We start from the raw sequence: 27283 nt of genomic DNA, 5'->3' as shown, positions 1-27283 counted from the left end.
AAGTGGTGACCCTCGCCCCATCCTTGTTTGTGAATGACTGAGCATTTCATGGAATCTACTTTTATACCCAATCATGGCACCCACCTGTTCCCAATTTGCCTGTTGACCTGTGGGATGTTCCAAATAAGTGTTTGATGAGCATTCCTCAACTTTATCAGTATTTATTGCCACCTTTCCCAACTTCTTTGTCACGTGTTGCTGGCATCAAATTCTAAAGTTAATGATTATTTGCAAAAACTATTTTTTTTATCAGTTTGAACATCAAATATGTTGTCTTTGTAGCATATTCAACTGAATATGGGTTGAAAATGATTAGCAAATCATTGTATTCCGTTTATATTTACATCAAACACAATTTCCCAACTCATATGGAAACGGGGTTTGTATAATTAGCATTAGTTTATAGCTAGCATTAACTTATAGCTGGTATTGCCTTGTATATAGCATTAGCTTATAGCTAGCATTAACTAATAGCTAGTATTAACTTATAATTAGCATTAACTTACAGCTAGTATTGCCGTATAGGTAGCATTAGCTTATAGCTTGCATTTACTTATAACTAGCATTAACTTATAGCTAGCATAAGCTTATAGCTAGCATTAACTTATAACTAGCATTAGCTTACAGCTAGCATTAGCTTATAGCTAGAGATGGGCATAACTTTGTTTATCCAAGTTTGTACTACATTCTATTGTATTGTTTATACAACATTACGCTTTTAGAAATTGTTTTTTCTTTTTTTTTAATATAATTCTGAGTTTTTGGGACCCAAACAACAATTAAATGGATTTTAATTCAGTAAGAAATATTGACTATGGGTGAGGGCCGACATCCGGGCAACTGAGCTACTTACGGGTTCTTTGAGCCATAGCAACCAGACTGGCGTTGAAAACAAACCGTTGCCATTACTCTTTAACCTGTCGACCTACGCTGGTTAAACCCGTCATTCTGCCTCCAAAATGCCGAAAAACTGTGTTGTTTTTGGTTGTGCTAACCACAACTGGAAACGGAAAACAAAGGTTGTATTTTGTTCTGCCAAAGCGTGATAAAAGCCCACAGAGACGAGACAAATGGCTCGCAGCCTTACACCGGGAAAACGAGGACGGTTCTCACTGGAGTCCCCCAAAGTCCCGGGTCGTGTGTTCGGATCACTTCGTTTCTGGTAAATATAAGGAACAAAAATCCACCTTCTTAACCACAACTCGGCTATACCGTCCGTGCTAATGTTGTACTTGTTGAATTTGTACCTTATAACGTTCGACAGCTGAAGTTGTTGTTGTACAAAAATAACATGCGGTATATACTATATAGTCTATAGCCTAGCTAGCTATTTTCGAAAACCGGACAACGAGAGGATACCAAAGGCAGCGTTAAGATGGACACCACCGGGAAAACGTAAGCCAGAGCAGCCAAAGAACACCTGGCGAAGAACAGTTGAAGGGGAGCTGAAAGAGATGAAGCTTACATGGGGCGAGGCACAGAGACGAGCACAGCAGCGAGATGAATGGCGTCGAGTCGTCGAAGCCTTATTTCCCATCCGGGGAGAAGAGGATTAAGTTAAGTAAGTAATATACTATATAGTCTATAGCCTAGCTAGCTATTTTCGAAAACCGGTTTCGTTTAAATTTGCACTTAACAGTTGGGTTTTTAAAAAACAATAAACCCTATAATTTTCATGTTGCCATTCAATACATGTAGCCCTCAAATCCCTCAATATTTTATACACTAACACTTGATCTTGTTGTTGATAACTTCCGCGTCTCTTTCTTAGTAGCGCGCAGGCTAAGCTAACTAGCAAGCTAAGCTAAGCCTGAGAAGCTTTAAAGTTCACTGAGACGAGTCTGACGCAAATAATACATTTTCGTTTTTTCACACGATATGCGAATAAGTAAAAATGCGTAAATGAAGGATTTAACGCCGACTTCCAAGCCACAACGCTCGTTAAATGCTTTTTCTGTCAATGCTGTGTTCGCTGTGAGCTGGTTTGTTTTCAACAAATTCTCGGTTGCTAGGGGATTGGTAGGCGGAAGTGACGTAGGTCCGCCCTCACCCATATGAGTACTTAGAATGAACTAAACTCGTATGTCGCAGCAAAGTTGTATATTTGGTAGTACAGTAAAAGGTTAATTGGTTCCTGTAAAATACAAAATATGATTATTAATGATTCAAAATGGAATACCTTCAATACTTAAGCAGGAATAGTTAAATAGGTTTAACATTAAGTGTACCCCGCCTTCCGCCCGTGTGCAGCTGGGATAGGCTCCAGCACCCCCCCCCCCCCCAAAATGGGGGGACTAATAACATAAATGACACATTCGAGTCACCTTTTCACTTGTAAAGTGGTAGCATGTAAGCATTATGTCAAAATGTTTTACCTGATAGCGCTGTTAGCATTGCATCAAAATGTCTCAACTATTAGTATGTTAGCATAAAGGCAAAATATCTCACCTATTAGCATGTTAGCATTACATCAAAATATTTTAACTGATAGCATGTTTGCATTACATCAAAATGTCTCAACTGCTAGCATGCTAGCATTACGTTGAAATGTTTCAACTGTTAGCATGTTTGCATTATGTCAAAATGCTTCACCTGTTGGCATGTTAGCATTATGTCAACATTTTTACCTGATAGCATGTTAGCATTACATCAAAATGTCTCAACTATCAACAGGTTAGCATTATATCAAAATGTCAACTATTAGCATGTTAGCATGATGTTAAAATGTCTCATGCTAGCATTATGTCAAAATGTTTCACCTGATAGCATGTTAGCATTATGTCAAAATGTTTTAACTGATAGCATATTAGCATTATGTCAAAATGTTTCACCTGTTAGCATGATGTCAAACTGTTAGCATGATTGCACAATTTAAATTAACTGAAAAAAACGGTACTTTGACAATACAATGTTTGTGAAAAAATGTTTAATATTAGACTTAAATGCAAGTCTTATTTACAGAATATTATGAAGTGCACTTTTTCAAGTTGTCCTTAAATGCTAAGATGCTAACACTCACCATGTCCTTCCTCAGGCTCCGAGGTACTGGTCGTCGTGGTGACGTCGCTCAAACCAGACTCGTCAGAAGCTTCTGCCTCAGAGGAGGTTTCACACACCAGCACCTCGCTGGCGTCGAAGTACTCGGCCATAGAGTCAGCCACGGAAGGAGGTCGCTGGTTGGGACCTCTCTGCAAGTCAGCAGGGGGGAAAGTTACGCTTGTCAAAGCTCCGTGCAATAAATGAACATGAAACATAGACTATAAATATGACAACATGAAATATCAACTATAGATATGACAACAGGAAATATCAACTATAGATATGACATTAAATATCAACTATAGATATGACAACATTAAATAACTACAGATATGACAACATGAAATATCAACTATAGATATGACAACATTGAATATTATCTATGAATATGACATTAAATATCAACTATAGATCCATCATCCATCCATCCATCCATCCATCTTGCGTTTATGCGGGGTCGGGTCACGGGGGAAGCAGCCTAAGCATGGAAGCCCAGACTTCCCTCTTGTCCAGCTCTTCCCGGGGGATCCCGAGGCGTTCCCAGGCCAGTCGGGAGACATAGTCTTCCAACCGTGTCCTGGGTCTTCCCCGTGGCCTCCTACCGGTCGGACGTGCCCTAAACACCTCCCTAGGGAGGCGTTCAGGTGGCATCCTGACCAGATGCCCGAACCACCTCATCTGGCTCTTCTCGATGTGGAGGAGCAGTGGCTTTACTTTGAGCTACTTCCGGATGGCAGAGCTTCTCACCCTATCTCTAAGGGAGAGCCCCGCCACCCGGCGAAGGAGACTCATTTCGGCCGCTTGTACCCGTGATCTTGTCCTTTCGGTCATAACCCAAAGCTCATGACCATAGGTGAGGATGGGAACGTAGATCGACCGGTAAATTGAGAGCTTTGCCTTCCGGCTCAGCTCCTTCTTCACCACAACGGATCGATACAGCGTCCGCATTACTGAAGACGCCGCACCAATCTTCCTGTTGATCTCACGATCCACTCTTCCCTCACTCGTGAACAAGACTCCAAGGTACTTGAACTCCTCCACTTGGGGCAGGGTCTCCTCCCCAACCTGGAGATGGCACTCCCCCCTTTTCCGGGCAAGAACCATGGACTCAGACTTGGAGGTGCTGATTCTCATCCCAGTCGCTTCACACTCGGCTTTGAACCATCCAGTGAGAGCTGAAGATCCTGGCCAGATGAAGCCATCAGGACCACATCATCTGCAAAAAGCAGAGACCTAATCCTGCAGCCACCAAACCGGATCCCTTCAACGCCCTGACTGCGCCTAGAAATTATTTCCATAAAAATTATAAACAGAATCGGTGACAAAGGGCAGCCTTGGCGGAGTCCAACCCTCAATGGAAACGTGTCCGACTTACCGCCGGCAATGCGGACCAAGCTCTGACACTGATCGCACAGGGAGCGGACCGCCACAATCAGACAGTCCGATACCCCATACTCTCTAAGCACTCCCCACAGGACACGGTCGAATGCCTTCTTCAAGTCCACAAAGCACATGTAGACTGGTTGGGAAAACTCCCATGCACCCTCAAGGACCCTGCTGAGAGTTTAGAGCTGGTCCACAGTTCCACAACCAGGACGAAAACCACACTGTTCCTCCTGAATCCGAGGTTCGACTATCCGGCGTAGCCTCCTCTCCAGTACACCTGAATAGACCTTACCGGGAAGGCTGAGGAGTGTGATCCCACGATAGTTGGAACACACCCTCCGGTTCCCCTTCTTAAAGAGAGGAACCACCACCCCGGTCTGCCAATCTAGAGGTACCGCCCCCGATGTCCACGCAATGCTGCAGAGTCTTGTCAACCAAGACATCCCCACAGCATCCAGAGCCTTATGCGGCTCTCATCCACCCCCGGGGCCTTTTCACCGAGGAGCTTTTTAACTACCTCAGCAACCTCAGCCCCAGAAATAGGAGAGCCCACCACAGATTCCCCAGGAACTGTTTCCTCATAGGAAGACGTGTTGGTGGGATTGAGGAGGTCTTCGAAGCATTCACTCCACCGATCCACAACATCCGCAGTTGAGGTCAGCAGAACACCATCCTCACCATACACGGTGTTGACAGTGCACTGCTTCCCCTTCCTGAGGCGGCGGCTGGCGGTGCAGAATCGCTTCGAAGCCGTCCGGAAGTCGTTTTCCATGGCTTCCCCGAACTCCTCCCATGTCCGAGTTTTTGCCTCCGCGACCGCTGAAGCCGCACACCGCTTGGCCTGTCGGTACCTGTCCGCTGCCTTCGGAGTCCTGTGAGCCAAAAGAACCCGATAGGACTCTTTCTTCCGCTTGACGGCATCCCTCACCGCTGGTGTCCACCAACGGTTTCTAGGATTACCGCCACGACAGGCACCAACTACCTTGCGGCCACAGCTCCAATCAGCCGCCTCGACAATAGAGGTGCAGAACATGGCCCACTTGGACTCAATGTCCAGCACCTCCCTCGTGACATGTTCAAAGTTCTTCCGGAGGTGGGAATTGAAACTCTGACAGGAGACTCTGCTAGACGTTGCCAGCAGACCCTCACAATGCGTTTGGGCCTGCCAGGTCTGTCCGGCATCCTCCCCCACCATCGCAGCCAACTCACCACCAGGTGGTGAGCGGTAGAAAGCTCCGCTCCTCTCTTCACCCGAGTGTCCAAAACCAGAGGCCGCAAATCCGATGACACAACTGCAAAGTCGATCATGGAACTGCGGCCTAGGGTGTCCTGGTGCCAAGTGCACATATGGACACCCTTATGTTTGAGAATGGTGTTCTTTATAGAAAATCTGTGACGAGCACAAAAGTCCAATAACAAAACATCACTCGAGTTCAGATCCGGACGGCCATTCTTCTCAATCACGCCTCTCCGGGTTTCACTGTCGTTGCCAACATGAGCGTTGAAGTCCCCCAGTAGGACAAGGGAATCACCCGGGGGAGCACTTTCCAAAAAGGGTAGGTACTCTGAGCTGCTGTTTGGTGCGTAAGCACAAACAACAGTCAGGACCCGTGCCCCCACCCGAAGGCGGAGGGAAGCTACCCTCTCATCCACCGGGTTGAACTCCAACGTGCAGGCTTTGAGCTGGGGGGAAACAACAATTGATACCCCAGCCCGTCGCCTCTCACTACGTGCAACGCCAGTGTGGAAGAGAGTCCAGCCCCTCTCGAGAGAACTGGTTCCAGAGCCCTTGCTGTGCGCCGAAGTGAGTCCAACTATATCCAGCCAGAACTTCTCCACCTCGCGCACTAGTTCAGGCTTCTTTCCCCCCAGCGAGGTGACATTCCACTTCCCAAGAGCTAGCTTATGTAGCCGAGGATCGTACCATCAAGTGCCCTGCCTTCGGCTGCCGCCCAGCTCACAACGCACCCGACTTCTATGGCCCTTCCCATGTGTGGTGAGCCCATTGGAGAGGGGACCCACGTTGCCTCTTCGGCTGTGCCCGGCCGGGCCCCATGGGGACAGGCCCGGCTACCAGGCGCTCGCCATCGTGTCCCAACTCCGGGCCTGGCTCCAGAGGGGGGCCCCGGTGACCCGCGTCCGGGCGAGGGAAATCGGAGTCTCTGTTTTTGCATTCCCATTGAAGTCTTCGACCTGCTCTTTGTCTGATCGCTCACCTAGGACCTGTTTGTCTTGGGAGACCCTACCAGGGGGCATTCATTTCATTTTTTCATTTATTTATTTTTTTCAGGCAATGACATAAAAAAGTGCAAAGTTGACAACACATAATAATATAAATAAATATAGTGCAAAAGGTAATGTATAGTATGTAATGCATAATTGTCCATTTTTGCCTGACAGGGAAGAAGATAATGTTTTTAATCCCACCCCCAGTTCTCCATTCAGTGATTACTCACATAAGTTTCACTGTTACTTTGTTCAAGGATTATAATACAGATGTTGTATCATAGTGGCATTACCACAGGTAACAATAATTATTACACTGTAACAATAATTTGTATCAACAATGTAGGAATAATGAATATACCAACAATGGCAATAGACAACATAGCAATAATGGTAAGGAAACATTGAGCACATGTTAACACTTTGAGACAGAGTATAGCAGCAGGTCAAATTAAAGACCCTCATCTCTATATTTGAACCAGACCCCATGTTTGTACATGGAAGCCCCCCGGACAACATAGCTCCTAGGATCATTGGGACATGCAAACTCCTCTACCACGATAAGGTGGCAGCTCAGAGAGGAGTCAGCTATAAATATGACATCAAATAAAATCTATGAATATGACATTAAATATCAACTATAGATATGATAATGATAATGATAATGATAATAAATATGACATAAATATGACAATATTAAATATGAATATGACGCTAATATGACAATATTAAATATGAATATGACATTAAATATCAACTATAGATATAATAATAATAATAATAATGGATTAGATTTATATAGCGCTTTTTCTAGACACTCAAAGCGCTTCACAGAGAAGTGAGAACCCATCATTCATTTTTACAACTCATTCATTCATCATTCATTCTCCGGTGTGAGCGGCACCGGGGGCAAGGGTGAAGTGTCCTGCCCAAGGACACAACGGCAGCGATTTTTTGGATGGTAAGAGGCGGGGAGCGAACCTGCAACCCTCAGGTTTCTGGCAAGGCCGCTCTACCCACTACGCCAAGCCGCCCCTACATTAAATATCAACTATGAATATGACATTAAATATCAACTATAGATATGACAACATTAAATAACTATAAATATGACATTAAATACAATCTATGAATATGACATTAAATATTAACTATAGATATGACAACATTAAATATCAACTATAGATATGATTACATTAATAATGAATAATGAATATGACATTAAATATCAACTATAGATATGACATTAAATATAATCTATGAATATGACAACATTAAATATAAACTATAGATATTACATTCATTTAAATATAATCTATGAATATGACATTAAATATCAACTGTAGATATGACAACATTAAATATCAACTATAGATATGATAACATTAAATATGAATAATGAATATGACATTAAATATCAACTATAAAGATGACGGTATTGAATATCAACTATAAATATGACATTAAATATGAATAATGAATATAACATTAAATATAAACTATAGATAGACATTAAATATCTATGAATATGACATTAAATATTAACTATATATATATGACATTAAATCAAATATATGAATATGACATTAAATAACTATAGATATGACAACATTAAAGATGAATAATGAATATGGCATTAAATATCAACTATATATATGACATTAAATATCAACTATATGTATAACATTAAATATGAATAATGAATATGGCATTAAATATCAACTACAGATATGACATTAAATATGAATAATGAATATGGCATTAAATATCAACTATAGATATGACATTAAATATTATCTATGAATATGACATTAAATAACTATAAATATGACATTAAATAAAATCTATGAATATGACATTAAATATCAACTATAGATATGACAACATTAAATATGAATAATGAATATGGCATTAAATATCAACTATAGATATGACATTAAATAAAATCTATGAATATGGCAAAATTAAATATCAACTATAGTTATGACATTAAATATAATCTATGAATACGAAAACATTAAATATCAACTATAGATATGACAACATTAAATATGAATAATGAATATGGCATTAAATATCAACTATAGATATGACATTAAATAAAATCTATGAATATGGCAAAATTAAATATCAACTATAGATATGACATTAAATATAATCTATGAATATGACAACATTAAATATCAACTTTAGATTATGACATTAAATATCAACTATGAATACGACAACATTGAATATCAACTATAGATATGACAACATTAAATATGAATAATAAATACGACATTAAATATCAACTATACATATGACATTAAATATAATCTATGAATATGACAACATTGGATATAAACTGTAGATATGACATTAAATATAAACTATGAAAATGACAACATTAAATAACTATAGATATGACAATATTAAATATCAACCATAGATATAACATTAAATATGGATAATGAATACGACATTAAATATCAACTATAAATATGACAACAATAAATATGAATAATGAACATAACATTAAATATCAACTATAAACATGAAATTAAATATCTATGAATATGACAACATTAAATATCAACTACAGAAATGGCATTAAATATCTGTGAATATGACAACATTAAATAACTATGGCTATGACAACAATAAATATAAACTATAGATATGACAACATTAAATATTAACTATCAATATGACAACAAATAACTATAGATATGACAACATTAAATATAAACTATAGATATGACATTAAAAAATCTATGAATATGACATTAAATATCAACTATAGATATGACATTAAATATCAACTATAGATATGACAACATTAAATAACTATATACTATTTGACACACACACAAATTGATATACAGACACACACATACACATTGATATACAGACACACACACACATTGATATACACACATTAATTGGATTACAGACACACACACACACTGATATACAGACACACACACATTGATGTACAGACACACATGAATTGGGTTACAGACACACACACACATTAATATACAGACACACACACACACACACATTGATATACAGACACACATGAATTGGGTTACAGACACACACATTGATGTATAGACACACACACATTGATGTACAGACACACACGCATTGATACAGACACACACGCCTTGATATACAGACACACACGCATTGATATACAGACACACACGCATTGATATACAGACACACGCACTGATATACAGACACACATTGATGTAAAGACACACACGCACTGATATACAGACATAAACGCACTGAGATAGACACACATTGAGATACAGAGACACACACATATTGAGATACAGAGACACACACATTGAGATACAGACACACACACATTGAGAGAGACACACATATTGAGAGAGACACACACACACATTGAGACACAGACACACACACATTGGGATACACACACACACACATTGGGATACAGACACACACATTGAGATAGACACACACACATTGAGATACAGACACACACACATTGAGATACAGACACACACATTGGGATACAGACACACACACATTGATATACAGAGACATTGAGATACAGACACACACATATTGATACACACACACACACTTTGATATACAGACACACACATTTATATGCAGACACATTGATATACAGACACACACACATTGATATAAAAACACACATTAGGATAGACACACACATTGATATACAGACACACACATTGATATACAGACACATTGATATACAGACACACACACATTGATATAAAGACACACACATTAAGATAAAGAGACACACTTTGATATGCAGACACACATTGATATACAGGCACACACATATTGATATACAGACACACACACATTAAGAAACATGTTTGCAAATCATTTTACTGCAATAGTGGAAAGCTGCCATCCCGTTACTTTGTGTCCTGACTTTTGGAATAATTAATAATTTTGGAAAACCTTTCAAATTGATCCTGAAACACAATGCAGAGGTTTTAAAATTGGTGTAATGTGCACCCACCTTCTGGTCGTCAAGACACGTGCAGCAGATTTCTGTAGTACTTGTAAAGATGCAATAACATTTTTATGAAAGCAGGACGTTACTAACATCGAGACCACTTGTAATAAAAACATGCTTTAGCTTCTCCGTGTTTATTGGGCCAACTCTGGCTGTATTAAGATGATAAAACCTGTTGTTATATGTTTTATAAAACTAAGGTCAGAGTCAAAAACCACGCCCAGGTGTTTCACACTGGGTGATTGTGTCAAGAACTAAGCTTGTAGTTTGGATATGAAGACTAAAACTTCAGTTTTGTCCTGGTCCAAGTGTAAAAAGTAATCTACCATGCAGGATGTCATGTCTGAGATGCAAGTGTGTGCCGGCAGCATAAGCGTGGAAATGAATCCCACGTCTCCTGATGACAGCACCAAGTGGACTCATGTCAATACTAAAATGAAGGGGACCTCAAACTGATCCCTGAGACACACCAGGTGTGATTCCATGGATCTTTGAGGAGCATCGATCCATACATGGCAAGAGTTTTCTGTCTGAGAGACAGGAAGTGGGAAGAATAACAGCAGGGGTTTGAGTACACTACAAAGAATGAGGTGGTCTACTGGATCAAAGGTAGCACTAAGATCCAGGAGAACCAAGACTGACACTTTTTGAGAGTCCGCACTTCACCATCTTGAGAAATATTGGAAAACTTTTTGACTTGCAGGATTATTCTCCTCATAATTGTTGGAACCTAAAGCAGCCATGAAGCTCACTGACATCACTATTATTATTATTATAATTATTAATATATTTTTTTAAATAAATTATTATAAATTATAATTAATATATTTTATTAAGTATTATTAGTTATAATTATTGTTATAATTATTATTGATATTATTATTATCATTTGTATTAATATTGATCAGTATCATTAATATCGATTTTTGTTATTTTATTATTATAATAATTATAATCATTGTTATTATAATAATTATAATATTAATAATCATTATTATTATAATTATTATTATCATTGATTATTATTGTTGTTAATTATTGTTCAATATAATTATCATTAATTATTATTAATATTATAAATACGATTAATAATCATGTTTATTATTAATAGTATTAATTATTAATATTATTAATTATTATTATTATCAATTTTTGTATTATTATCATCAATTGTAATATTGTTGTTATAATAATAATAATAATAATAATAATAATAATTGTTATTATTATAATAATTATTATTACGATAACAATTATAATAATTATTATAATAATGATAATTATTATTATAATTATAATAGTAGTAGTAGTAACTATTATTAACTATTAATTATTACTAACTATTAATTATTAATATTATTGATATTGTTATTGTAATTATTGTGTATTGTGTATTATTATTATTATTGGTATTATTAGTACTATTATAATTATTATTATTAATAAGGATTAGTATTATCAGTACAAAGATGGAGGACAGGTGGTAGATACACACCTGCTCTGCTTGGACAGTACAGAAGGACTCCTCAGAAGACTCGGAGGACAAGGACAGGGAATGGACCTTGGTCTGATGGGACTGGATGTCAAGCTACACTCACACACACACACACACACACACACACACACACACACACACACACACACACACACACACACACACACACACACCACACACAGACCACACACACACACACACACACACACACACACACACAGAGAGACAGAGACACACAGACAGAGACAGACACACAGACAGAGACACATACACACACACAGAGAGAGAGACACAGACACAGACACACACACACACACACACACACACAGAGACAGACACACACACACACACGGACACACACATGCAGACAGACACATACACACGCAGACTGGTTAGAGAAGGAAGGGATTAGTGACAAATGAATATTGCAATCAGTAGAATGTAAAAATACAATATTGTGGAGGGAAAATGTTTTACACAACATTGAGTTGTTTTGTCACAATTATGTCTACAAATATCTTTTATTCAACTTTTTACAACTGTTGTGTGTTGCTATGGTTATGATAGGAGTGTGCCGATACAGCTATTTCACTTCCGATACCAATATTGGAGGAGTATTGGACGATACAGATATTGATCTGATGTGATATCAGCAGGAATAATACATTGTGTGTGTGTGCGTGTGCGTGTGTGTGTGTGTGTGCGCACATGTGTGTCTTGTACATGTTTGATGCTCACTGAGCATGTGTTCATAAAGCAGTGAGTGTGCGTTTCCACTGTGGGCCATTACATTATCATTATACATTATTATAATAATATATTATTTACATTCTTTATTATACATTATTATAATGATATATTATTATAATTATACATTATTTATTAGTATACATTATTATAATTATACATTATAATTGTAAAAATGTTACATTCATTATTATACAGTATTATAATTATAATTATACAAATTTTACATTCATTATTATACATGATTATAATTGTACATTAACTTTCATTATGATACATTATCATAATTATTCATTACAATTATACATTATAAATTTTTATAATCATACATTCATTATTATACATTCATTTAATGATACATCAATGTGTTATTTAGTAGTGTGAATGTTATAAAGTGTTTGATGAAGTGAAATGAGTCAAACAACAATGTAATTATGAAAAATATATTTATTATTAACCTCTGGAATGGACTTATGCTGTCTTTAAGTTGGAGTGGAGGAGGAATTGCTTTTTGACAACAATACTTCCTGAAATTAAGCTCATGATGCAATAGGTTGAATGATGTGGACACGTTTGTTACTGGATACATTCTAATACTGCCATGGAGACTTTGTATGTGTAAGTAATATGTAACTATAATGATTTGTTTATATTGACACATGTCACCTTCAATGATGATTACCTATGTCTAGTTTGTGTGTGCTTAGCTGTTGTGTAGCTGCTATGTTTACCTTTTGTAAATGACTTTAGTAAAAGAAAATAAATGGTGTGTTTTTGGAGGACATTTAGATGTTAACTGTGTCATCTTTGTACACAATCTGCTTGTATCGCACATGATATTGCACACAACACTGCTTGTATCGCACATTATATCACACACACAACACTCAGCTTGTATCGCACATATCACACACTAGTAAACACTGCTTGTATCGCACATGATATCACACACTCGTAAACATTCTGCTTGTATCGCACATGATATCACATACAAGTAAACACTGCTTGTATCGCACATGTCACACACTAGTAAACACTGCTTGTATTGCACATGATGCCGCACACTAGTAAATGCTCTGCTTGTATCGCGCATGATATCACACACTAGTAAACATGCTTGTATCGCACATGATATCACATACAAGTAAACACTGCTTGTATCGCATATATCACACACTAGTAAGCACTGCTTGTATTGCACATGATGTTGCACACTAGTAAACGCTCTGCTTGTATCGCACATGATATCACACACTAGTTAACACTCTGCTTGTATCGAACAAGATATCACACACAAGTAAATACTGCTGGTATCGCACATGATATCACACAAAAGTAAACACGCTGCATGACTGCTTGTATTGCACATGATCTCACACACAAGTAAACACACTGCAGGACGGTTTGTGTGATATACTTCAGGTACAGTAACTACATGATATACTTCATGTACAGTAAGTATGATATACTTCATGTACAGTAAGTACATGACTGAGTGTAGTACCTCAGACAAAGTACATGATGATGATATATTGCACCTCAAAGTACATGAATATAATGTGTAGTACCTCAGACAAAGTACATGAATATAATGTGGTGTACCTCAAAGTACATGAATGTAGTGTGTAGTACCTCAGACAAAGTACATGAATATAATGTGGTGTACCTCAAAGTACATGAATATAGTGTGTAGTACCTCAGACAAAGTACATTAATAATATGTGTAGTACCTCAGACAAAGTACATGAGTATAATGTGTAGTACCTCAGACAAAGTACATGAATATAGTGTGTAGTACCTCAGACAAAGTACATGAAAATAGTGTGTACTACCTCAGACAACAAAGTACATGAATATAGTGTGTAGTACCTCAAAGTACATGAATATAGTGTGTAGTACCTCACACAAAGTACATAAATATAGTGTGTAGTACCTCAAAGTACATGAATATAGTGTGTAGTACCTCAGACAAAGTACATGAATATAGTGTGTAGTACCTCAGACAAAGTACATGAATATAGTGTGTAGTACCTCACACAAAGTACATGAATATAGTGTGTAGTACCTCAAAGTACATGAATATAGTGTGTAGTACCTCAGACAAAGTACATGAATATAGTGTGTAGTACCTCAGACAAAGTACATGAATATAGTGTGTAGTACCTCAGACAAAGTACATGAATATAGTGTGTAGTACCTCAGTCAAAGTACTGCATAGAGAGGTCAGTTGTTGGGTGGTGGTGTGCCGTAAATCAGGGGCGGCCCAAGCCTGTCTGAGTCGTTCTCTCTCCATGGTCAGAACTTCATGGACAGACTTTAGACTCGCGAAAACTGTCAAGGGCAAACATAACAAGATAAGAATCAAATACTACTCAAATAATATTCATGATACTTCTTTGGAGAAAAAACTGAGTACTTTGAAGTCAACGTTCACATAACATGATTTGAGATGATCTTATTTGTATTTTTGTTCTCGTTAAAAACATTTAAATTATTTTTGTTTTGTTTTCATTGCACTGATGGATGATGTGTCATGTGTACTTTGTGTACATTGTGTACATTTTTATGTATACTGTCAACATACACTCTTGTGTATGTTGCCATGTTTGTCTACATTGTCGTGTTTGTGTACATTACCATGTATATTGTGTTGTTTGTGTACCTTAATGTTTACATCGTCGTGTTTGTGTACATTATCTTGTACATAGTTGTGTTTGTGTATATTGTCGTGTATATTGTCGTGTTTGTGTACATTGCCGTGTACATTGTCGTGTTTGTTTACATTACCGTGTACATTGTCGTGTTTGTGTACATTACCATGTACATTGTCTTGTTTGTGTACATTACCGTGTACATTGTCATGTTTGTGTACATTATATTGTACATTGTTGTTTGTGTACATTACCGTGTACATTGTCATGTTTGTGTACATTACCGTGTACATTGTTGTGTTTTTGTACATTACCGTGTACATTGTCGTGTTTGTGTACATTACCGTGTACATTGTTGTGTTTGTGTACATTGTTGTGTTTGTGTACATTACTGTGTACATTGTCGTGTTTGTGTACAATACAGTGTACATTGTCGTGTTTGTGTACATTACCGTGTACTTTGTCATGTTTGTGTACAATGTCATGTTTGTGTACATTACTGTGTACATTGTTGTTTATATCAGTAATGAAGTCCACCTAGTGAATCAGTGGAAAATAGTCTATTTCCTTATTTACAAATGTTTCTGACTTGAGTAAATATGATAGTTCATCTTTCTGGCCTGGAATGGAGAGAAAAACAAACCTTTTTGTGAGAGTTTGCAGACGTCCTGGTGGAGTTTATTGGCCTCAGGTGACGTCACCTGGGGGTTGGACAGTTGGGAGTATACGTAGTCTGGGATGGACTGCAGAGAACTGAAGTTGGTGCTCATTTGGTTGGAATTGAACTGAAGAAAAAAAGGAAATAACATTATTATTATAGTAGTATTTGTATTATTGTTATTAGTATTTGTATTAATATAATTCTATTGGTATAATTAATACCTTAGAGACCTGCTTTTTTTGTCATTCAAATGTCAACTTTACAGTACAGATAAGGAGGTTGCATTAGCTGCTTGTATCCATCCATCTTCTTCCGCTTATCCGAGGTCGGGTCGCGGGGGCAGCAGTCTAAGAAGGGAAGCCCAGACTTCCCTCTCCCCAGCCACTTCGTCCAGCTCTTCCCGGAGGATCCCGAGGCATTCCCAGGCCAGCCGGGAGACATAGTCTTCCCAATGTGTCCCGTGGCCTCCTAGCGGTCGGACGTGCCCTAAACACCTCCCTAGGGAGGCGTTCGGGTGGCATCCTGACCAGATGCCCGAACCACCTCATCTGGCTCCTCTCGATGTGGAGGAGCAGCGGCTTTACTTTGAGCTCCCTCCGGATGGCAGAGCTTCTCACCCTATCTCTAAGGGAGAGCCCCGCCACCCGGCGGAGGAAAGTAATTTCGGCTGCTTGTACCCGTGATCTTGTCCTTTCGGCCATAACCCAAAGCTCATGACCATAGGTGAGGATGGAAACGTAGACCGACCGGTAAATTGAGAGCTTTGCCTTCCGGCTCAGCTCCTTTTTCACTACAACGGATCGATACAGCGTCCGCATTACTGAAGGCGCCGCACCAATCCGCCTGTCGATCTTACGATCCACTCTTCCCTCACTCATGAACAAGACTCCCAGGTACATGAAATCCTCCACTTGGGGCAGGGTCTCCTCCCCAACCTGAAGATGGCACTCCACCCTTTTCCGGGCGAGAACCAAGAACTCGGACTTGCAGGTGCTGATTCTCATCCCAGTCGCTTCACACTCGGCTGTGAACCGATCCAGTGAGAGCTGAAGATCCTGGCCAGATGAAGCCATCAGGACCACATCATCTGCAAAAAGCAGAGACCTAATCCTGCAGCCACCAAATCGGATCTCCTCAACGCCCTGACTGCACCTAGAAATTCTGTACATAAAAGTTATGAACAGAATCGGTGACAAAGAGCACACTTGGCGGGTCCAACCCTCACTGGAAATGTGTTCGACTTACCACCGGCAATGCGGACCAAGCTCTGACACTGATCGTACAGGGAGCGGACCGCCACAATCAGACAGTCCGATACCCCATACTCTCTGAGCACTCCCTACAGGACTTCCCGAGGGACACGGTCGAATGCCTTCTTCAAGTCCACAAAGCACATGTAGACTGGTTGGGAAAACTCCCATGCACCCTCAAGGACCCTGCCGAGAGTTTAGAGCTGGTCCACAGTTCCACGACCAGGACAAAAACCACACTGTTCCTCCTGAATCCGAGGTTCGACTATCCGGCGTAGCCTTCTCTCCAGTACACCTGAGTAGACCTTACCGGGAAGGCTGATGAGTGTGATCCCACGATAGTTGGAACACACCCTCCGGTTCTCCTCCTTAAAGAGAGGAACCACCACCCCGGTCTGCCAATCCAGAGGTACCGCCCCCGATGTCCATGCGATGCTGCAGAGTCTTGTCAACCAAGACAGCCCCACGGCATCCAGAGCCTTAAGAAACTCCGGGCAGATCTCATTCACCCCTGGGGCCTTGCCACCGAGAAGCTTTTTAACTTCCTCAGCAACCTCAGCCCCAGAAATAGGAAAGCCCACCACAGATTCCCCAGGCACTGCTTCCTCATAGGAGTATGTGTTGGTGGGATTGAGGAGGTCTTCGAAGTATTCCCTCCACTGATCCACAACATCCGCAGTCGAGGTCAGCAGAACACCATCCTCACCATACACGGTGTTGACAGTGCACTGCTTCCCCTTCCTGAGGCGGCGGGTGGTGGTCCAGAATCGCTTCGAAGCCGTCCGGAAGTCATTTTCCACGGCTTCCCTGAACTCCTCCCATGTCCGAGTTTTTGCCTCCGCGACTGCTGAAGCCGCACACCGCCTGTGCCTGTCGGTACCTGTTTGCTGCCTCCGGAGTCCTATGAGCCAAAAGAACCCGATAGGACTCTTTCTTCAGCTTGACGGCATCCCTCACCGCTGGTGTCCAACGGGTTCTATGATTACCGCCACAACAGGCGCCAACTACCTTGTGGCCACAGCTCCAATCAGCCGCCTCGACAATAGAGGTGCTTATAGTTCAGAATGAAAGAGAAATAAGGTGTAGATATAAATAAAAATAGATTACTGTACAGATAAATATATTGCACTTTTGCATATGCATCCACGTTTATATTGTATATGTTTGTATATGTATATGTTATACCATTCTTATTAGTATTATTAATATAGTTTTTTAGTGCTATTAATATAATTATTAGCATTGTTGATATTATTGTTATTAGTATTATTAATACTATTTTATTAGTAGTATTATTATTGTGATTATTGGTATTATTGTTATTAGTATTAATATGAATATTATCATTGTTATTAGTATAATTAATAACATATTATAGTTAATAGTATTATTCATATTATTATTATTATTATTGTTATAAATTGTTTTTATTATCCATCCATCCTTCCATTTTCTACCGCTTGTCCCTTTTTGGGGTGGCGGGGGTGCTGGAGCCTATCTCAGCTGCATTCGGGCGGAAGGCGGGGTACACCCTAGTGGCCACCTATATGAGGTGGCGACTTACTAATAAAAACAATTTAAATTATTTTTATTATTGGTATTAATAATATCATTAGTATTAATATCATATCATTATTATAATTATTATCATTATTATTGTTGTTAGTGTTATTAATATTATAATCGCTATTATGATTATTCATATCATTATTATTATTGTTTTTATTAGTACTATTAATATCATTGCTATTAGTATTATTATCATTAATATTAGTAGTAGCATACTTGCCAACCCTCCCGATTTTCCCGGGAGACCGACCGAATTTCAGTGTCCCTCCCGAAAATCTACCGGGGCATCCACTCTCCCGAATTTCTCCCGATTTCCACCCGGACAAGAATATTGGGGGCGTGCCTTAAAGGCACTCCCTTTAACGTCCTCTACAACCTGTCGTCATGTCCACTTTTCCTCCATACAAACAACGTGCCGGCCCAGTCACATAATATATACGGTTTTTACACACACATAAGTGAACGCAAGGCATACTTGATCAACAGCCATACAGGTCACAGTGAGGGTGTCCGTATAAACAATTTTAACACTGTTACAAATATGCGCCACACTGTAAACCCACACCAAACAAGAATGACAAACACATTTCGGGAGAACATCCGCACCGTAACACAACATAAACACAACAGAACAAATACCCAGAACCCCTTGCAGCACGAACTCTTCCAGGACGCTACATTATACACCCCCGCTACCACCAAACCCCGCCCCCCCAACCCCGCCCACCTCAAGGGAGGCGGGGGTTATGTTTTTACCAGCGCCATTCTGGGACTAAGGAAAAGTGCTGCGTGCCGCCTTGCGCTTTCCGGGGCCAGGGCAACGCCAGGGTTGGTGCTCAGTGGCAGCAGCGAGCACGGGCAGAGCGGATAAGCTGCGGTTTGTCACTGAGGGCTTGTCGGGCCGCCGCTGGCTGGTGGACTCGTGCGCCCAGCGGAGTATCCTGCCTGCATCAGCAGTGGATGCACTGGAAGATGGCCACGGGCCTCCGCTGAGTGGAACCAGCATCCGCACTTTCGGCACCAGGTCAGTGAACGTTTCATTTTCTGACCGCACGTTCACCTGGGACTTCGTTATTGCCTCTGTGGTTGTACCTATTCTGGGGGGAGATTTTGTGTGTACAAATAGACATGAGGTGGACGCCTCGAATGGCCGTTTAATCGACTGTCGCTTTCTCCACTATCCCATGCACACTGCCAACGCCAACACGCTGTGGGGGATGTTTATCAACAATTTCTTGCAGGGTTTCCATTACTGACTGTCCCAACGTTTTCGACAACTGTCGCAAAGCATGGGGTGGAGCACTTCATCCCTACAGTGGGCCCGCCTGTTTTCGCCCGAGCACCGCAGCTTGACTCTGCTAAACTGGCCCTGGCACGGCAGGAATTTGCTACTATGGAGAGACTGGGGATTGTACAGCGTTCCAACAGTCATTGGGCTTCGTCTCTACATATGGTACCGAAGCCTGGGGGGGCTGTGGCGGCTTTGTGGTGACTTTCGCCGACTGAATAATGTCACCACGCCGGACCGTTACCCCATCCTGCACATTCAGGAATTTTCTTCACAGCTGGCTGGAGCGTCTATTTTTTCAAAAGGCAGATTTGGTGCGTGGCTACCACCAGGTACCTGTACATGAGCTGGACATACCGAAGACTGCCACAATAACTTATTTGGGATTATTTGAGTTTTTGATCAGCCGGGGAACATTTGATACATTTACAGCTGCTGTTTAGCCGGTTGAACGAACATGGGCTGATGGTGAACCAGTTGCCAATTTGGAGTAACTGATATTGACTTTCTTGGCCACCAGGTGTCCTTCCAAGGTGCTGTTCCCCTGCCTATATGGGTGGAGGCAATTTCCAAGTTTCCACGCCCACTAACTGTCAAGCTGCTTCAGGAGTTTCTCAGAATGGCAAATTTCTATAACCGTTTCATTCCACGTGCAGCTCATCTCATTCACTCATGTATGAGGCATTAAAGGAGAGGAAAGGTTCACAGGAAGTGAACTGGTCTACTGACAAGCTGCAAGCATTTGAAAACAAAAAGTCTTCTCTGGCCAGCACAACCTTGCTAGCACATCCCTCCCCTACTGCTCCTTTGGCTCTCACTACTGATGCCTCAAATGTAGCTGTGGGTGCAGTTAGTGAGCAGTGGGTGGCAGGGACATTGCAGCCCCTCGCCTTCAACTCAGGGCAGATGAAAGGAAATACAGCACTTTTGACAGGGAGCTCCTGGCCTTGTTCCTGGCGACCCGCCATTTCAGGTTCCTGTCGGATGGTCGCGATTTTACAGCTTTTTTGGACCACAAAACTCTGACTTTTGCCATGGCTAAAACTTCAGACCCCTGGTCTGCCCGCCAGCAACGCCAGCTTGCATCCATCTCAGAGTTCACTACCAAAACTAGGCATGTGGCCGGAAAGCACAATGGAGTAGTGGACTGTCTGTCTCGGGTGCTTGTCAGTGCTGTACACCTGGGTCTCGACTTCGCAGAGATGGCAGCGGATCAGAGCAAGGATCCAGATCTTCAGGCCTGGCGCACAGCGGTAACCGGTTTGCAGTTTGTGGATGTCCCCTGCCATGGCAATGGTTCCACATTGCTCTGTGACATTTCTACTGGTCCATCTCGTCCGATGGTTCCTGCGGCTTGGCGCCGGCGGGTGTTTGACGCCGTGCATGCTCTCTCTCACTCCAGCGTAAAGGCATCTGTGAGGCTGGTTAGCACCAAATTCGTCTGGCCAGGCATGCGGAAGGATGTCAGGGGGTGGGCAGCCGCATGTGTGTGTTGCCAGCGGGCCACGGTCCACCAGCACATCAGGGCACCACTTGAACCCGACCAGGTGCCGGATCGGCGGTTCGACCATGTGCATGTGGCACTGCCCTCCTCTCGTGGGTGCACTCATCTCCTCACTATGGTGACAGAACTACCAGATGGCCGGAGGTAGTTCCACTCGCATCCACAACAACGGATGAGATTGCTGATGAGAGGAGCTCAGTTCACTTCAGAGCTGTGGAACGCAATGGCTGTAGGACTGGGGGTACAGCTGCATCGCATTACTGCTCATCACCCTCAAGCAAACGGGCTCTGTGAAAGATTTAATCGCTCGCTAAAGGCTGCCCTGCGGGCTAGCCTCACAGACAGTGGATGGGTGACCGTTTATCGTGGGTATTGTTGGGCCTGCTCTCTGCTCCGAAGGAGGACCTCCAGGCCTTGGCTGCTGAATTGGTCTACGGTCAGCCCCTGAGGGTGCCAGGCGACTTCCTGCCCACAACCTCGGGTCAAGGGACAAAAGTGGCCCATCATCCTGCTGCTCAGGGGGCCACCAAAACAGTGGTGCCTGTCCCCATGCATCACTGTTTGCCTCATTTCCGTATGCCCAAAGACCTCCTGGCGGCAAAGTTTGTTCCTCCATCATAGTGGTCATCGCTCCCCACTCCAACTTCCTTAAGACGGCCCCTTTCGAGTGGTGAAAGCAGGGCTCAAGAACTTTGTCATAGACTTGGGGGGTTGGCATGAGCGGGTTACTGTCGATCAGATAAAGCCTGCCCATCAGGACCCGGACGGCGTGACGCTACCTGCACTCCCACCTCGTCGGGGCCGGCCGCCTGCATCTGTCCTGTGACCTCTTTTTACAGACGGTCTGGATTGCCCGCTGTTTCGGCCCAGGCTCGTCAATGTTGTCTGTACCCATGGACACTCTGCGGACTAGCTGCTATGGGGCATCCTATTAGACCGCCTAAAACAACCTAGTTTGGTGGTTTCTGTGTTTTAGTTCTTTTTTCTCTTTGTGAAGCTAATTGTTCTCGCCACCAGGTTGGGGATTGGTGGCTAGGTGGGATATGACCAGTTCTAAGGGGACACACTTGAAAAAAAAAGTGGAAAAAGTGGTTGTTGTGGAAAAACTTTTGAGAATAAACTCACCGGCTCAGAACTACTGCTCTCCTGCCTCATTGTCTTGACTACCACAGTATTATTAGTTATTATTATTGATATCGTTTTTGTTATTAGTTATTATTATTGTTGTTATTATTATTATTATTATTACTACCGGTAGTATTATGTATTAAGCACTAACCTTTTCCACTTTGAATAAAAATACAAAACGGGAATGTCGTTGTCATTGCTTGCAAAAACTTGATATTTGATCAATAATGACAATAATAATGATATTATTAATAATAATAATGATCATATTAATAATGATAATAATGATAATGATCATATTAATATTGATAATAATTATTATTATAATAATAATAATGATAATGATGATAATAATACTATTAATAACAATGATAATATTAATAATAATGTTAATAATGATAATATAATAATGATAATATTATTTATGATGATAATAATAATGATGATATTAATAGTATTAATAATAATAATAATAGTAGTAATAATAATGATTATAATACCGATAATAATGATTATAATAATGATAATGATAATAATAATAATGATATTATTATTAATAATAATGATATTATTAATAATAATGATGATAATACTAAAATTAATATTATTACTGATGATAATGATAATAAAAATGATATGTGATGAAGCAAACAAACAGATGTATTGCCATATTTCAGTCATGTGACCTCACCCTGCGTACATAAAATGTTTATTGTGAGTATTTCTTCCACTCACCAGCCCCATGGCTTCCACGCGGGACAAAGTCCTGGAGTGTCCGTACATCCTTCCTCCCTTCTTGGGTTTCTCCAGGGACAGATTCTACAAAACATGTCAAACGTTCACTTTCCAAAATGATATCCTTTATTAAAGTACAGTAATCCTCTAATGGGTTCCAGGCCGTGGTAAAATAGCAATATTATTGTTATTAATACATCACATTTCTTTATAGAGCACGGAAAAAAATGTTAATGACAGCACGATATCGCTCGTTTAAATCTGGCGATACAGGAGCAGCGCAGCAAAAAATTTAAAATGCTCAGAATAAAAAATAAATAAAAACAAGGAAAAAGAAAAAACTAAGAATAAAAAAGAAAAGAAAAAAGAAAATAAGAATAAAAGAAAAATAAAATGCTAAGAATAAAAAAATAAAAAAATAAAATACTAAGAATAAAAAATAAATAAAACAAGAAAAGAAAATGCTAAGAATAAAAAAAATAAAAAAATGCTAAGAACAAAAATTAAAAAGAAAAACAAGAAAAAAGAAAATGCAAGAATACATTTTTTTATCAAAACAAAAAAAAAGAAAATGCAAAGAATAAAAAAATAAATAAAGAAAAAAGAAAATGCTAAGAATAAAAAAATGAATACATAAAAACAGGAAAAAAGAAAATTCTAAGAATAAATAAACAAAAGAAAAAAAAGAAAATGCTAAAAAATAAATAAATAAATAAATAAGAAAAAAGAAAATGCTAAGAATAAAAAAGAAAAAGAAAAAGAAGAAAAAAGAAAATGCTAAGAATAAATAAACAAATAAAAGAAAACAGGCAAATGCTAAGAATAAAAAAAGAAAAAGAAGAAAAAAAAATGCTAAGAATAAATAAATGCTAAGAAGGCACTAAAACAAATAAAATAAATACAAAACGGATACCACACTTAAATTTTCCTGTACTGTACATTGAAAATAATATTCTAATATTTCTATTCAGAGCTTCATAAATCTTATAAATATGTTTTTAACATAATTAGAGAATGTAAAAAATAATATATGATTTATAATAAATCATATTTTCATCTTTACACTGGCTTGAACCATTCGGGTTCTTAATGAGTCTATTTTTTATTTCTTTTAAGAGATCAAACATTCTCTACATTCTCACAAGGTTATTTTTAGCAGCGTATTTAATCATATTTTCACGTGAATACTAATATTTTATTTGTGGAAATCTCATATTTGGATGTTTATAATTTATAGACAGATGTTCTGACGGGGTTTTATGCTGACGATACGGATACCGATCATCCAGGAGTGAAACCTGCTGATACCAATTACGTGTATTAACTGTAAATATGTTATGTGTTTATAATGAGTACTATTGACTGTAACAATATCAACAATATTTCATCAAACCAAGTCAATAGTACACAATAAATTACATTTATTAATAATCGTAATGATCATCATCATAATAACTACATGCATCAGGGTTAGTTTTGTTTATAACAGTCAATAGTACACAATAACTAAAATATATTAATAATCATAATAACTACAGACAAATTAGATCATGATTAGTGTTTTGTTTAAAACCAAGTCAATAGTACACAATAACTAAAATATATTAACAATAATCATAACAATAATAATCATGATAATAATAATTACAGACAAACTACATGCAGCGGATCAGGATTATTTTTGTGTTTAAAAACAAGTCAATAGTACACAACAACTAAAATATATTAATAATCATCATAATAAAAACAATAATAATAATAATATGATTATGATGATAATAATTATCATCATAATCAAAATAATCATAATGATCAAAATAACTAATACAAATAATCATAAAAAAATATTATTATCATTGTAATTATAATTATGATTATTATGATTATGGACATTCTTTATGTATTTTTATTCATAGTGCTTATTTTGTTTGTCTTCTTCAAAATACTTCTCTGCTTTCAAGCTGTGTAACAGGTGTAGCCCGCTCCTCCAGTGATACTACTACTTGTACAGGAAGTAAGTGGCTCACCTGCATGCTGATGCGCATCTGCAGGTCGCGGTCCGTCACAGGTAAACCTCCCTCCAGCCAATGGAGTTGCTGGATGAGATGCATCAGCTCCGCCAAGTCGGTCTGACAGCGGCTGAGGTCTGGTGGAGGAAACCATGCAGGAATGTTATTATTAATATGTTATTATCATCAATAATATGTTATTATTATTATTAATAATATGTTGTTATTATCATCAATAATATGTTATTATTAATAATAATGTTATCATCAATAATATGTTGTTATTGTTATTAACATGTTACTATAATCATATGTTATTAATAACACATTATAAGATGTTAATAATAATGTTTTTATTATCATCAATAATATGTTATTATTAATAATAATAATGTTATTGTATCAACGTTCCAAACATTCCCAGATTTCCCAGAATCCCAGGTTTTCCGGGACATTTTTCAAACTTACATTATTTCCACATTTTTACACCGACTCAAACCATTCCACCTTCAACACATTCCAATCATCCTGGACATTCAAACTATTATTTTTTCAGAATCAAAAAAAATTCAGGAATTACCAGAATTCCTGGTTTTAAAAACGCTATTTTCACCGTCCTTCCACATTTTTCAACCCACTTCAACCTTTCCACAGTCAAAACATTCCTCTTAATCAGGACAAAAAACAAAGTTGTTTTTTGAAGTGGAAAAATTCCCGGTTTTCCCGAAATTCCAGGAATTCCTTAATACTGTTTTTCAATTAAAAATGTTACTACTTCAACATTTCTTGACCGATTTAGAAAAATTCCAACACCAACCATTTCAACTCATTCAGAACATTTGCATTTTTTTAGCATTTTCAAAAAAATTCTCGCTTTTCCCGAAATCCCCACATTTCATGAAATTCCTATCGAAAAGAATGGGACATTTTTCAAAGTTCCACAACTCCCACATTTTTTGTCAGGTTCAAACCATTCCAACTTCAAAATATTCAGCCTGTTCATGAATAGTGTGCTCTACTTCAATAATTCTAAAAATAATTCCCGAATTTCCAAGAATTCCCAGTTTTTAGGGAAATTTTCCCCATTCAAAATGAATTATCCATTTTTCAAACTTCCACAACTCCCACATTTTTCAACCGATTTAAACCATTCCAACATCAACACATTCAACTCATCCTGGAAATTAAAACAACCATTTTCCCACGTTCAACACATTTCCAGGAATTCCTGTTGTTTTCTAACCTTATTTTTAACCTTTTTTAGTGCGACAACTCCTTCCACATTTTTCAACCCACTTCAACTATTCCACTGTCAAAACCTTCCTCTTAATCAGGACAAAAAAACTGTTTGTTTAACTGGAAAAATCCCCAGTTTTCCCAAAATTCCAGGAATTCCGTAATACCATTTCTCAATTAAAAATGTTACTACTTCAACATTTCTCGACCGATTTCGAAAAATTCCAACACCAACCATTTCAACTCATTCAGAATTTTTTTTTTTTTTTTGCATTTTTAAAAAAATTCTCGCTTTTCCCAAATTTCATGAAATTTCCATGAAATTCCCATTGAGAAGA

The 27283-nt window shown here is 39.1% G+C and overlaps 1 protein-coding gene across 3 annotated transcripts in view; it reads right to left on the bottom strand.

The window, feature by feature from the left end:
* LOC133652159 (oxysterol-binding protein-related protein 7-like) overlaps positions 1–27283 on the bottom strand; it is a 98445-nt gene that overhangs the window by 33289 nt on the left and 37873 nt on the right. For 2 of the 3 annotated variants that reach the window (XM_062050588.1, XM_062050589.1), the window contains exons 8-13: positions 25728–25846; positions 23701–23784; positions 16209–16350; positions 15112–15245; positions 12168–12260; positions 3020–3188 (exon numbers count right to left, since the gene is read on the bottom strand). In XM_062050588.1, the coding sequence (XP_061906572.1) occupies positions 3020–3188; positions 12168–12260; positions 15112–15245; positions 16209–16350; positions 23701–23784; positions 25728–25846 (741 nt within the window). The remainder of the gene's footprint in view (positions 1–3019; positions 3189–12167; positions 12261–15111; positions 15246–16208; positions 16351–23700; positions 23785–25727; positions 25847–27283) is intronic. The other variant, XM_062050590.1, reaches the window with a different exon arrangement.

The sequence above is a fragment of the Entelurus aequoreus genome, linkage group LG06 (genome assembly GCF_033978785.1).
Source record: "Entelurus aequoreus isolate RoL-2023_Sb linkage group LG06, RoL_Eaeq_v1.1, whole genome shotgun sequence".
Taxonomy (NCBI): Eukaryota; Metazoa; Chordata; class Actinopteri; order Syngnathiformes; family Syngnathidae; genus Entelurus; species Entelurus aequoreus.
The sequence above is the reverse complement of the archived record's forward strand: the minus strand, read 5'-3'. Positions and strand labels throughout refer to the sequence as shown.